Source organism: Hibiscus syriacus, unplaced genomic scaffold (genome assembly GCF_006381635.1).
Source record: "Hibiscus syriacus cultivar Baekdansim isolate YM2019G1 unplaced genomic scaffold, ASM638163v2 tig00109906_pilon, whole genome shotgun sequence".
NCBI lineage: Eukaryota > Viridiplantae > Streptophyta > Magnoliopsida > Malvales > Malvaceae > Hibiscus > Hibiscus syriacus.
In genome coordinates, this window is record NW_024062524.1 from 281,830 (window position 1) to 297,029 (window position 15,200).

Genomic DNA, 15,200 nt, shown 5'->3' on the forward strand with positions numbered 1-15,200 from the left:
AAAAAAAATCAATACGAGCACACATGAGAATTTAAAATTCAAATCCAACACAAGCCACAAGACTAAACCAATAAGGTCCAAATCTCAATTTTAATAAAAACAATTTATTTTGTGGCGATAATGTAGTATATATTAAATATAAATTTTAGTAAAACAAATGCAAACAATATGCCTAGTCCATTAGCCAAGTGAGGGGCTAGGGTTTGCTTCTCTCCATCGCCAACAAGAGAATTTATTTTATTTTATTTTATTTTTATATGTGAAGGAGAAAATGACGTAAAAGTTAATAATAATAATAAATAGTAGATCAATATCATCATTAATTTTTAACTGATAGATAACCAAAACATAAACAAAAGGTAACACTAAGTGTGATTTTGAAAGAAAGAAAAAAACAGTGGCCAAAATAAAAATGTGATAATTAATGGATAACTAAATAAATAATTTACCCTAACCCTTATTATAATAAATTATATTTTATGTAACAAATATAATTGAATACTGGTAAATTAATAATTTTTATTCTATTTTATTAGATTAATTTTAAATATTAACATTATGTTCTTATAAAATATTCAATGGATTAAATGTGTCAAAATATAAATTTCTTAAAATTTTAATAAACACTTTTCAATTTGTAGAGAATGTTTTAAGATTTGTTATATCCATATCACATAGATTTCTACCTCTTCTGAATTTAATATCTTTAATGAAAAAAATTATAATTAAAATCTATTAATTAGTTCGATTATCAAAGGTATTTATGTTGTCTTATTTTATACGAGTTCAAACTTTTTATATTTATCTTTAAAATGTAATAAATATTTACTTAATCAAATAAAAACTTATAACTATAAATCTCGTCGAATCATATACACCGTTGAATACATAAACTTGGATATGGATAGGTATGGGTCAGTTGAGTCGAATTTTCAACCAATTTAATCTAACCTAAAAGATATACATCTTTTATTCGAAATTCAACTCGATCTATATTTAGGGTGACTCCCTCTTACCCAAAATAAATATATTTATAAAAAATTATTAATTTTATTTGATAAAATAGGGATCTAATTGAAAAATGATAATATAAAGAATGATATTATTACCATTATCTCTAAATATATAAGTATATTATTTTTTAGGTCGGGTATTTTTCACCTTATACCATAATCCAACCTGAAGTTATGCTCTAAAAAAATAGACCCGGATCCCAATCCATTTTTTTTTTAAAAAAGTCAATCAAATAAGATCAAGTCATAACCCATCGAATTCAAATCTCATACACATCCCTAAACTAAAACATATTATCCAACTCTTTGTTAAAAACAATAAATAAATATACATTTGAATTTAATTATACAATACTAAGGTACAAAAAAACCATTTTTGAAACTACCAAAATAAAATTATCAAAATAACTGAAAATTTTACAGCGGTAATGGATTGAAACTTGAACACTGCATATAAAAGGGAACTCAAGCTCTTTGTGAGAAGCCGCCGCACTCTCTTACGACATTATCCAAAACTGTCTTATTTATCTACAAAATTGCCTTCCATAATCCCATATCATACAAAGCTAGTGGTGTTCTTAGATGCAATAAGGACTAGAGCTCATTACTTAGCACATTCATATCGAATTGCTTCATAGCCGTCACCTTTCTCGCTCTTATATCGATAATTAATGGCGACGGCGATAGCAGCCACCAGACCGATCATAGGTACCACGGCCCAAAGGATTGCTAACAGTGTTGTAGTATCCTGCGTCTGCATCAGATGATCGTATCATTGAAAACATCATAGGTTTAATCGAAATGAGGCCCCGTTACGACATAATCACGCGATAAGATGTCGATGTAACGTTTCTAAAGAACATATTTGAGAATAATGAATGATCAATTTGGTTAGACTAATAGATTTTCTTCATCAACTTTTACCATTTGGGAGTTGGAAACTTACTCCAACAACACTGTGCCGGTTGTGCATTGGCTTGGGCAATTTGTCAACAACCAAGACGTAGAACAGCCCCATGACTCCGCTATGACGTGAGATTCTACTGTAATTCGATTCAAAAATCAAGGTTTCCCCTTTGGATATCTCGACGGTTCCCGGTGGAAGATGGCAGCTGGTCATCTCTACAACGGAACCGGCTTCGTCTCCCGGTCCTTCTCCCTTCCCGTATCTTGGTATTGAAGAACACAAAAGCTGGCCATCCTGAATTCACCAAAATGCATACAGGCAGAGCTCATTACCATCAATTGCTTACATGAATGCATATATTGATATAAATACCTCTCTATAGAGAGCAGAACCAAGGGCCCCTGGATGTTGGTGTGCCACAGCATATATGATATAACCACTAAATGGCTCAAGGCGTATCCTTCTGTTGTCGATACATCCATCGTTAGCCAATCTGGTAGCATCGCAAGGTTCGATTTCATATTCCATCTGCATCAATGATAATGAAGATGTTTGAGAAGATTTTCCAGTTGATAAAAAATAAATTGTGTTGAAGTACATAAACGGTCCATCTACCTTGCAGTGATGATCAGCGTTAATCTCAGTTGAATTGCCTGCCCTTTTCCAAGTATCGGTAATATCGAGTATATAAACTTTAATAGGCAAGACGAAGCTATTCATATCGACCCACTTCACGGTGTATCGAAGGTAAAAAGCTCTTCTAGCATCCTGGAATCCCTGTTTTACCTTGCATCGCGTGCCATTGTAGCAACATGACACACCCCCTCTGTAGTCTGGCCTCAGAGGTTTTCCATCTTCATCGACCGTAATGTTATACATTTCGCAACGGCATTCAACACATCCCAACGTGTCTTCCACACCCCTTGTGTTGATAGCGTGAACGTTAAGCATCCATTGTTCCTCAAACCCTGAAGGTATCTCAGCAGGATTACCGACTGGTATTCCATATGGATCCGGAATACGCATCGTGGTGTGCCTTGATTCGGACCCGAGGCCAAAGTACTGGGGAAGCAGAGTACCCTGACAAACTCCGCTGTTTCTTCCGGAAATATAATTGGACTTGTTAAGTTTTGCATGGTCAGAAAACGCTGATATGTTAATGCCTTTGCGCACATGGTATCTAACAGCCACCCAATGATGCAGATACGTCTCCAGCAGCGGAACAGGGTTCCCGGCCTCATCGATCACTTCAGCATTGAAATTTTTCAAGCCGATGTGGCCACTCGGAAAGTCGATATTATAATAGAACTTATTTTCGACCTCTCCCGGTCCGAGCACGAACTTAGGTGACTGGAAAACGGCAGTTTTTATCTTCTTTTCGTTCCCCCGGAAGGCTTGTGAATATGGTAAACTTAGTGTCACCAAAATCGCCACCAAAAGTAACCATCCTTGGTTGTAACTCTCCATTTTCCTGTCATTTCAACATCTTGAATCAAACCAAACCATATTATATATTCTTAAACTAATTAATAATTTCATGGAAGAAATCAATCCAAATGAAAGGAAAAGCAAAAAAACATAAACCTTGTAAGGAAAGAACAAACGTACGTAGACGTTCTGAGAGACCGAGATTAATGGCCGATCGTCGGTAATGCTTCAATCTGTTGATTGGCACAAGTTTCATACGGTTTTATAGTTGAGCTGACTGTCTCTCTATGTATTGCATGTTATGTCGGATACAAAAACCGAGGACGCAGTAGGTTTTACCACGTGTTTTTTATGATAATAATAGGTTTACTTCTTCGTGAATATGAATGGACGGGAAAGGAAATTTGACTGTAATTGTCAAACTCCTGATTCGAACCGATCGTGTGGTATCTAGCATGAAGATTGATGAATCTCATAAATAAAATTAGTTTTATTATATCAATATTTTAATATCCAACTTAAACGGTCGTCAATATTTTTAACGGAAAAAACGAAGTTAGAATATACAAATAGTTAAATGATCATTTTATAATTCTTAAAAATCAAAAGACTCAATCAAACAATGCCCTGTAATTAAGGATTATTTTATAATTTGTAATAGTTAAAAGACTCAACAAAAAATAGCCTATAATTAGGAGACTATTTATGTATTTACTCATTTATTTATTGAGTAAGCTATTTTTCAACTAAAATAAAGCATAAAAAACTATAAAAAAAATAGATAATCTATACATTACATAAAGAAAATATTAATATAAATTAAATAAACTAAATTAGTATTTGTTAATAATAAACTATTTTCCATTAATAATAAATATCATTGAAAAGTATTAAAATAATAAAATTCTTGGTAAAATATTTAATTAGCCAAACATACTACTATATCTCTCAAAATCTTCACTTTTTTCCATGCATATTAAATGTGATATCAAAACCAAGAACCCAACACCATCAACATGGCCTCATCAGTTCCATTCCTTCTCTCTGTGAACGAACACAGAGTCTTTCACTTTGATGTCATTAATTTCACAACAATGTTGCTGGAATTCAGAGATGCAATATGGGCTAGAGATAGAGCTTATCACAGCACATTCACATGATCACCTCCCGACTGCTTCGTAGCCATCCTCTTCGTCGCGCTTAAATCGATAACGAGCAGTGACAGTGATAACAGTTACCGCACCGAACATAGCTACCGCTGCCCAAAGGATTGTTAACGGAGTAATACTATCCCGTGTCTGCATCGGATGATTGTTTCATTAAAAACATCCTCGTTTCAACGAAATCATGCAGCAAGTTTGCCTAACATTTGAAAGAAAACGTATCTGTGCATTATGAATAATCATTTGAGAGTTGGAATCCTACTTGAATAACAGTGTGCAAGGTGTGTATTGGCTTAGGCAATTGGTCCGCAACCAAAATGTAGAACAGCCCCATTACTCCCGTATGATGTCTGATACTACTGTAATTCGACTCCAAAATCAAGGTCTCCCCTTTAGATATCTCGATGGCACCCGGTTGAGGATAGCAGGTGGTCATTCCTACAATGTAACCAGCTTCGTTCCCGGTTCTTCTCCGTCACCGTAAATCGGTAATGAAGAACACATAACTTGGCCATCCTGAATTCACCAAAATGCAAACATGCACAGGTCACCATATCATCATATTGCATACATACATTGACATAAATACCTCTCTATAGAGAGCAGAATCAGAGCCCCCTGAATGTTGGTGTGCAACGCCATATATGAGATAACCACCAAATGGCATGTCTAGGCTTATCCTTCTGTTGTCAATGCAACCATTGTCAGCCAATTCGATTGCATGGCAAGGTTCGATATCATATTCCACCTGCAGCAAAGATATTAAATGGCGATATTTAGGAAGAAATTCTGTTGCAGCCCGTAAACGATTCATCTACCTTGCAGTGGTGGAGTTACTCCCAGTTGAATTAGGGGACCTTTTCCAAGTATCGGTAATGTCGAATATACAACTTTTAACAGGTAAGACAGAGCTATCCATATCGACCCACTTAACAGTGTATCGTAGGTAAAGGGTTCTTCTAACATCCTCCAATCCTTGTTTCACCATGCATTGCGTGTGCTAGTAACAGCATAATAAACCGCCTTTGTAGTCTGGCCTCAGAGGTCTTCCAAATGATTCAACTGTAACATTATATAGATCACAATGGCATTCGGTACACCCCAACTTGTCTTCCACACCCCTTGTATCGATTGCGTGAATATTAAGCAACCACTGCTCTTCAAACCCGGAAGGAATCTCATCAGGATTACCGAATTCTAGTCCATATGGATCGGGAATATGAGTTGCAGTTTTTCGTGTCTCAGACCCGAGGCCAAAGAACTGGACAAGATTAGGACAAACCCCACTGTTTCTCCCAGAAATATAATTCGTCCTGTTAAGTTTTGCATGGTCATCAAACTCTGATATTTCTGTGCCTTTACGTACATAGTATCTAACAACAACCCAATGATGCAGATACGTTTCGTGCATCGGAACAGGATTCCTGGCCTCATCGATCACTTCTGCATTGAAATTTTTCATGGCAATATGACCTTTCGGAAAGTCGACATTGTAATAGAACCTATCTTCCACCGATCCCGGTCCGAGCATGAACTTAGGTGATAAGAAAACAGAAGTTCGTGTCTTATTTTGAATTCCCCAAGAGGCTTGTGAATATGGTAAACTTAGTGTCACTAAAATCCCAACCAAAAGCAACCATCCTTGACCATAACTCTCCATTTCCCTGCGATTTCAACATCTTGATGAAACCAAACCATATAATATCTTCTAAACTAATTATAAACTTCATGGATTAGAACTCAAAAAGAATATAGAATAAGAAAACAGCCTAGTCTTATGGGGAAGTAATAAGTTATCGGTAAGTAATAAGATTGTGTATGAAACATCAAAATTTTGCAAGTGAAAAGTAATTTCTTACTGCCTACGTTGTTTTTTACTCTCTTTTTTCAAATATCAGTGTTTAACACAATCCAAACATATATATATATATATATGACCTTCCAATGATCTTATTACTTGGTGCAAGGATACTTGAAGATATAAATAACCATTCAATCTTGATTAGAAAAAAGAAACCCAAGGTTGAATTGAACGCCCCAAACATGATACTGGAGATTTTAGACTGGGATTTGGGCAAACTACGAGTAAGTGCAATCTGGGGAACAAATACAGAGCCTGGCAACAATCAAATCCATGGAGGAAAGCAGTCCAAATAAAAGAAAATTAACCCAAATAACCAAAACAAAAAATATAGAGTTTCTAATATTCAGAAAAGAAATATTATTCTCGTTTTAGATTTGAACAGTTATATTTATAAAATGTGTATTGTACTTTGAGTTAATTACTTAGGCCAATAACAGAAAGATGGGTTCCTTTGCAAATCGCTGAATCATATAGGTACATAAACAACAGTTCAGATTACTTTGAATAGCATCCATTGCTGTGCTTTTATACAAACTATATGTTTTCTTTCAAAATAATGTCAACATTGCAGTTTCACGTTTCATCTCATGAGATCCAAGAAAGTGTAATTAACAAAAGTGGATTGAATTGAATTGAAATGCTACAGAAATATAACAAAAGTTGTTCCTGCAAATTCCTGAAAATTGACAGAATTCTACTCCCATGTCATTCAGCCGACAATGGTATTGTTGAGATAAAAGTATAGAGCAGCAAGTGCTGCAACTCCAACCACGATTGCAATAGGCAATGCCTTCCTGCATCAGTTTCCAACATGAAACCACAAAAGATAGCAAATCAACAGTCCGTATTAACAAGTACAGGTGAAGGATTAATGAAAAGTGTTTTGAGGGTTTTACCCAACAGCTTCATCTCTTTTAATTTCTTCTTTTCGAGCCCTTCTAACATCTTTATCATTAGCATTTTTCGCCACAGCTGGCTGATATGGCTTGAATCTCCTCTTTGGAGCACCACAAACTACAAAACCCCATTAAAAAAACAACGGTACAAATTCATATGGAGCATTTTGATTTTCATTTACACGTCTAAACTAGTTTCAACCGAACTGGAACCTTACCAGGACAAAAATAACTATCGGGAACTTTCTCAAAGGGAGTCCTCTCATTATATATATACCTGCAACAATCGTCCGATGGATAAATTCAAGAACCCTTTGATCTCAAGGGTAATAAAACAAACAAAGAAGATAGGTGTACTGTACCCGCAATCACGGCAAATATAGGCTTGCTTGGAGGCCACACGCATGGAAAACTTTGGTGCAGTTGAAGCAGTACTAGTGGTAAGACGAGAAGGAAGCAAGAGCTGGAGCGATGGAGAAAAGAAAGACGATTTCAAAGCAAAACGATCAGAGGGTGCCCGGAGGCCGGCATTGGGTGTAGCAGCAAGTGGAGAATTAGCTGGTTTTGATGGTAGCGTGGGTGCCTGAAGCGCCATTTGCAGATTCGCTCTACTTTTGTTTATCCGCTTTGGCTTGTAAAAGGAATGGAAAGGAAGAGCTGAGAAGATAAGAGAGTGATGAATTGGTGAAGTTGGAGAAAATACGTGGAAGCGTGGCTTTCATGCTCTTCCCCCACTCACTTTTTCTTGGTCTTCTTCGTAATTTTGTTTTAGGGTAAACTACTTGAATAGTCACTTAAACATGGGGATAGTTCTAATTTAATTGTTAATTTATTAGTTTTATCAATTACATTATTTAAGTATTTAAATATCACATATCGTTAACGGTTAACATCAATATTGACTTGATACTTGACAGACTGATTGCTAAGTAAACTTATATAATCGCACATTTGATCCTCATTATTTATATATTCCATTAATTTGATTTTAATTTAATTTAATAAATTTTGTTGGTATAACTACTAGTATCTGATCTATTAATCAACTAATTCCAATCGAGTACTGCAAAGGTCTAATATGAGACAATCCTTTCAACTCAGTTTGCACAATTCACAAACATCAGAATCCATACTCTTAACCTTGTTTAATGAATCTAGTGTCTCATCCCATTAGATCAATTAGTTGTTGGTTTAATTCAATAAATTTAATTCTAAAAAAATGATACAACAACAACTAACTTAATTAATATCATTTAAATAATAAAATAACTATTATTGAATAATAATAATAAATCAGTGATCAAATTAGAATCTCTCCTATAATTAAGTGACTATTCAAGTAGTTTACACTTTGTTTTGTGTGTTTTCTTTTAACATGTTCTTTTATGGTAGTAACCCAATTAGAGCTTGACAACCCTTCAACCGATTGACGAAAGCTTTGCCCTAGCATCGCGTGGAAGAAATTAAGAATCACACAAATACTATTATCAACCTATAATGACGCAGTTCATTGAATGAATTAAAGATTGGGGTGTTCTCAATTCTGAGATGACATTCAACGAACAATCACATTGCTAAAGCTGCCGGAAAAAAAATACCAATATTCTAATACATTTCGATAGAATTAAGTTCTACATTTTTGTATCTCTTGCTCGGTTTCACAGATAAACCCTGATAAGGAAGGTCGACTGAGTAGAATGCTGGAAGGCTTTAGGAATTTTAAGTTAGAACTGCTACCAAGGTTTCAGGTCACCGACGGGGCCAGCAGTCCAATTCAAGACCCTTTCACCGGGTTTGAAGTACACGCTCTTGTCATGCGGCAACTTACGTGCAAGTCCATTCAGAACTTGATGGAAAGCATCTCCGGGTTGAGCAGGCTGGGGGAATAACATTGCCTGCTTCATTGAAGGGTTGGCAAGCAATCTCTGCTTTCTTAATATTACTTCAGGTGGGATCGATGTGAGTATTGTGTCCAAGTTGGGGACATCCTTCTCGTCAACGAAAACACCGATTTCTTCCCATGGAATTGCATCAGCAAAGGGTAGAACAATGTCGTCTGCTATAATAACAGGAATGCATCCAAATATCACTGCTTCAACCAATCTAGGGCTCCAAGGTGCCCACCCAAGTGGACACAAACAAAATACAGCTCGCTGCATATCCTCGTAGTATGTAGTTGGGTGCTCGGTTGAAATGTCAAAGAGTGGGTTGTCCTTGAAGTTCTCCCATACTGCCGCTCTAGCCCCCCTGCAAAATTGTTGAACAAAGAACTCAGTTGTCTAGGATCACAATCTTACGGCAAGCATTCATAATAACTCGAATAACATTAAAAAAAGAATCATTAGATGATTCCAATTAGATATTTGGAAATTTCTGAATGGTTCTGTAAACATTTCCAGCAACACGAAGGCAGGCCCTCAGTTCCATTATCATAATTTCCATAACAAAACATCTCTGATTAACATGATGTAGCAACCGGATTCATGGCAATGACTTTTCTTCAATTAACATCTCATAAGAAAAATAAAGACCCTTTTTTGTTCAAACAACGATCTATTAACAAGTCAGCTCAGAGAGACATACCTTGCATAGTAACCACCTTCAGGGTCATTTCCGACATCATAAAATAGTCCACGGAAGTAAACAAAAATGGACCTAGGAGTTTTTTCAGGAATCAGGTGTGTTTGCATTTTCTGGGGTGGAGCATATGGTGGAATTATAATTGATCCCTCTTTCAGGCAAACATGGTTCCGTTGTCCAAAAGTTTGAACCAGTGTGGCTCGTTGGAGTAAGGGAAGAATCCCTCTTTCAATAGCTTTCTCCTCCTGCAACAACATATGTACATAGGTAATGATCTATTCTAAATCAATGACAGGGGTGATCATTTTCCAGAAAAGACGAACCAAATAACATTCAGACAAATGCTAAAGACTAAAACCCAGTGGAGCACAGCAGGAAATCACAATAATCAAGCCAAACAGTTGAAAAATGTGTTGATTATCACAGATGGTAGTGCAGAAAATGGAGAATAATGGGAAATACTTGATAATGGAAGCATGCTCCAAAGTCATGTGGCACGAGGAAGAAGTGATCAGCCCCTTCTGTTCGGTTCCAATAAGGCCAATTCGAAGAAATAAGCTGTATTGCGCTTCTCATCATTCGTGGTGATTTAAAAGGCAAAGGGAGGCCATTTGGTGTTAGGTCACATGTAGTGTATACAGGAGTGTAAAACCAATCAGCCTCCTCGGGGTTGAGGGTTCGAACAGGGCTGGATAAAAGAAACCTATGCATGTAAATCTCAGCTGCAAACATGTGGTTGAGGCATCTTTGGTCCTTCTGCAGTATCTTCTTGTTGTATTTGCTAGGAAGCTCATAAACAAAAACTTTTAACCTTCCAACTGGGTCGTCTTCCAAGACATCACCAGCACTGCCTGCAAACATGAAAACCCACATCGAATTTGTAATTACACACTTCAAATTTTATTGTATAACAACTTCTACCGTGGGTGACATACCAGAGGATCACAAGTGAATCATAGTGGCAAAGGTGCTCGACATCAATGCAAGTGACAAAGGAGGAAACTTTTACTGCTACTCAATCTCTTTAAGTCCATATTCCATTTCACTCTATATCCAATTAATGAAATAAGGAAAATAACAAAGTTTGGGCATCCTTCTAAAGGTAAAAAAAATGTTCCGAAACCAAACAGAATCTATTAAGTGGATCATGGCACATTCGTGAAGTATGCGATCGAATCTCCAAACTTCATGCAATGTTCATACAATCCATACGTCCTAAAGCAGTTTGCTTAGAAAGAATCCCTAAATAATTCCACCTAAAACAGCCCTAAGCAATCCTCAAAATAGAATCTTGATAATCCTATTTCAGATTATTTTTCTGGCGGCAATTATCACACATATGGACACTAAATCTTAAACCTGAGCTCATAAAGCATCGGACATCAGACTATCTCAGTTTTTTTCTACTAATTGTAAGAATCTTATTAAGCTTGACACTAGAATTGACTCATAACATCAATAACAAAAGATTAATATCCCAACAAAAATTCACCAATACCCATTTTTCTTTGTTCTGACGTTACAGATAGGCAGTTCAGTTTATCATTGGGACTAAATAATTTTTCGACCTTAGGAAATATATCACCTTGACAACATTTATATTTTTACACGAAAATCGGCACTTTTTGTTGAGAAATGAGAACTGAAGTGAGTAATTGTTTTTTGAATAGTAAAGTGAGTAATTGTTAAACACAAAACATTGAAATTGAGAAAATTAAACAGAATAAAAGAGAATAATCAATTTGAAGTCATAGACAATCAAGCAAACATCTAATCAGCTTCAACTTAAGCAGATCGGAATCAGTTCTTAAAAAGTAAAGAAACCCCAAAAAACAATCATCAACGTTAATTCCTAAAACTCAGCAAAATGAACATTGAGATAAATATGGGAAAAAGGGGTAAATCTTACCTGAGATTCTCTCCGTAGGTTGACTACGACCCAGCTTGAAAGGCTCAATCTTGACAACAAAATCGGAAAGGAAAAGAATTCCGATAAAAACCCATCTCCAAATCTCCATTTCAAAACAAGTTTGTTCAAATCTAAGCAAAGAATCGCAGCTCAAAGGAAGAGAAACCCAAAGATTCAGCTGGAAACTCCAGCCCCCCACCCAAAGAGAAAATAAAAGCGTGAAGAAGAAGCAAAAGCAGTTGTGAAGTCACCAAAACAAGTAGTTAAGAAAGAATTTCCGGGCTTTAAAGGGTGGGATTTCTTCCTTCTGACAAAGAAAGGCCAATAGATTATGACAGAGAAGGACAAGCAGCAGATTGATTCAATTTTCTTTTTTGTTTAGTTTAATTTTATGTTTTTATATAAATAAGAGTTCATTATATGATTTGATGAGAAGTCCATCTCATACGTACCAGAACCCAACCATTATCATCAACCTTCGAACTGCCTTCCTAATATATATATATATATATATATATTCTTAGTTGTTTAATCAAATTTTAAATGTTTTAAACAAATACAATGATCTGCTGCCGACACAAGCGATTATACTAATACATTTGACCATCTTCTCTATGTTTGTGTGTGTATATATATATACACCAAACATATAATCATATATTCATATGTAATTTCCTGGTCTTTTATTCGAACAAAATAAGAAGAAAATCCTGTCTTTTAGATAAAATGGAAATAATGATTTTATTTATATTATCAGATAACGAGATGAGACATTAAATATTTTAAATAATGTTAAATAATTAAAATTTAATGTTATAAAAAAGTAAATTAAATTGAAATAATTTCTTTTGTAAAACTTAATATAATATTTAATGTAGATTATTTTAGAGAAAATAACCTCAGTGACCAAAAATCCCATATAATATACGATTTTAATCAATTTTTTCCGGATTTGCCAAAATGACCAACAAAATCGCAATGCAATCGCTAATTCGCAACGCGATCTCCATTATCGCAAATTCGCGTTGCATTTTCGCAATGCGATAGTTGAAAATCGCGTTGCGATGGTCTACAGTATCGTTGCGATTTTCCCAATTCGCAATGCGAATAAGTAAATCGCAACGCGAATTGGGAAAATCGCAATGCGAATAAGTAAATCGCAACGCGAATTGGGAAAATCGCAATGCGATACTGACTATCGCAATGCGATAATAAAAAATCGCAACGAGATACTTACTTTCGCAACGCGATACTGACTTTCGCAACGCGATAATACATAATCGCAATGCGATTTTCAAAGCGCCATTAGTATCCTGGCCAAGTATTTTATTTTTAAATTCCAAACATGAATATTAATATATTGGAACACTGAACTGTCCACAGTATATCCCGTAATCGCAACTCATAACCTAAAACCTAAAATCACAACTCAGTCCCATCTCCATCTCTCACTCTCTCACCCATCTCCGACGAAATCCGTCCCCATCTCCGGCGAAATCCGTCTATCTAAATCTCTCAGAGCCACCCTCACAATCAGAAATGGAAAATCAACCAAATCAACCAACGAGGGTTAGTTTTTTTAATTATTTTCTTTTTGAAATTTTTGCATTATTATTAGGTTTTTCATATTGAAATTGATGATAAGTTTACTGGTAATTTCAATAATAGATTAACCATTTCACTTAGATTGCTTATTAAATCAACCAAGAATCGCAACGCGAAATGCAAATCGCAACGCGATTTTAGTTTCGCGTTGCGATTCTCTCGTTGCGATAGTCATTTTCGTGTTGCGATTTTCATTTTCAGAAACTATTCTTCTTCTGCAAATTGAAACTTGAATGAATTGCATTACTTCAACCAAAAACAAAGACAAATACGAAATTCACAGTGTTGCATATTTAAGTTTGAAGAATAAACTACTACTATTTATGTTTATTATTGTTTTTGGTATATCTTCACAGTGTAGTTTTTGGTATATCTAATTTAGTATGTTTATTGTTTTTGTAGAACTTTTATTCGGCTCAATTGACCTTGAGAAATAAAGTCAGCCTGGCCAAAACAATTGCGTCGAAGCTTTCACCTGCACAAAGAAAAATGTTTGAGGATACATGCTTCGGGCCATGGCTTAAAGTACAACATCCCGGTGGAGATGCGATGTTGACACACCTGTTTCTTCAAACCATGACTAGCGATCTACCAGAGACTATACAACGTCGTGATGAAGAGATATGGTTTGATTTTCCACCGGCGTATACGTGTTTTGGGCGGGAGGAGTTTTGCTTAATCACCGGTCTACGCTTCGGACACGATGATGTAGGTCGGTACACTAGACACATTACCCGCCCATCATGGCTATCCCGGGTTTTTCCTGAGCTGGAGAGGCCGAGTCTACACGTAGAAGACCTGACAAGATTTTTGAATAATAAAGATGGTTTTACTCGGATGGATGACGTCGACGTTGTCCGAGTATGCCTTCTAATTCTTTTGCATGCCGGCTTTTTAGGCAGAGAGGCCAGACAACCTATTCCAAATGATCTAATCAAATTGGTAGAAGACCTAAATGCGTGGAACCTGTTTCCGTGGGGCTCGTATTTATGGAAAGCTACATGGAATAAGTTATCGTCTGCCTTGGATGATCGAAAAAGTTTGCATGGCGATGGTTCCAAATACACTTTGACAGGCTTTATTTGGGCCTTTAAGGTAAGAATTTTGATATGATGTTTCCAAAATTATAAGTAATTATTTAACAATTACTAATGTTTGTTATTATATTGTTTGTAGATTTGGATATTTGAGGCTTTTCCCGCCATGAAGACATATGCAATAAAAACTTCAAATGATATTCCCAGGGCTATTTCCTGGAAGAGGAAACGGACCTTGCAATGGGAAGATTTACTACGGTATACGACAATAAATAATGTAAGTTAACATAAATACTACCATATGTTTATAAACAAGTTATTACTAGTACACGTTTAACTTTGTTTGAGCTTTTATATTGTTAGGAGGCCAACACTCCTCTACAGAGGCTGACACCCACGGAAGCTGAGCTTGCCACTGATTGGTGGCAAGCTAGTAAGCATTTTTTTGATGGAACGGTTGATGAGCAGCCTCCACTTCGGGAGCCATCACCTCGCCCAGAGCTATCACCTCACCCAGAGCCATCATCTGATCGACCCGGCTATACACCTCCACAACGACAGCCATCACCTATTATGTCACATCATTGAGCCTCTTCTCCACCATCACCGCAAGATAGGCGACCGGCAAAGATGCCACGACGTTTATCTCCCTGTTCTCCACCTCCACCTCAACGGGATGAGTTAGGGGAGTTACGTGATGAGGTCAATGCCTTGCGTGAGGAGGTCGGTACTTTACGCAAAGACGATGGTGCATGGCGTGTTGAGGTGTCTACATTACGCGGTGAGGTAGCCGCTCTA

General features: G+C 36.3%; 3 protein-coding genes and 1 pseudogene across 3 annotated transcripts; all 4 read right to left on the bottom strand.

Moving 5' to 3' along the window:
- Positions 1-1,596: 1,596 nt before the first annotated feature.
- LOC120210071 lies at positions 1,597-3,420 on the bottom strand. The gene is made up of 4 exons (XM_039208890.1): positions 2,536-3,420; positions 2,293-2,448; positions 1,960-2,214; positions 1,597-1,767 (listed from the first exon to the last, which is right to left on the bottom strand). The coding sequence occupies exons 1-4, from the start codon at positions 3,385-3,387 to the stop codon at positions 1,618-1,620; spliced, it is 1,413 nt and encodes a 470-aa protein (XP_039064821.1). The 5' UTR covers positions 3,388-3,420; the 3' UTR covers positions 1,597-1,617.
- A 1,073-nt stretch (positions 3,421-4,493) lies between these two features.
- On the bottom strand, positions 4,494-6,199 carry LOC120210072 (annotated as a pseudogene).
- A 653-nt stretch (positions 6,200-6,852) lies between these two features.
- Positions 6,853-7,922, bottom strand: LOC120210075 (rubredoxin-2-like). Its single transcript, XM_039208892.1, has 4 exons — positions 7,634-7,922; positions 7,490-7,548; positions 7,272-7,389; positions 6,853-7,169 (listed from the first exon to the last, which is right to left on the bottom strand). The coding sequence occupies exons 1-4, from the start codon at positions 7,864-7,866 to the stop codon at positions 7,085-7,087; spliced, it is 495 nt and encodes a 164-aa protein (XP_039064823.1). The 5' UTR covers positions 7,867-7,922; the 3' UTR covers positions 6,853-7,084.
- An 864-nt stretch (positions 7,923-8,786) lies between these two features.
- LOC120210074 (probable beta-1,4-xylosyltransferase IRX10L) lies at positions 8,787-12,045 on the bottom strand. The gene is made up of 4 exons (XM_039208891.1): positions 11,761-12,045; positions 10,314-10,702; positions 9,855-10,096; positions 8,787-9,518 (listed from the first exon to the last, which is right to left on the bottom strand). The coding sequence occupies exons 1-4, from the start codon at positions 11,867-11,869 to the stop codon at positions 9,005-9,007; spliced, it is 1,254 nt and encodes a 417-aa protein (XP_039064822.1). The 5' UTR covers positions 11,870-12,045; the 3' UTR covers positions 8,787-9,004.
- Positions 12,046-15,200: the final 3,155 nt, after the last annotated feature.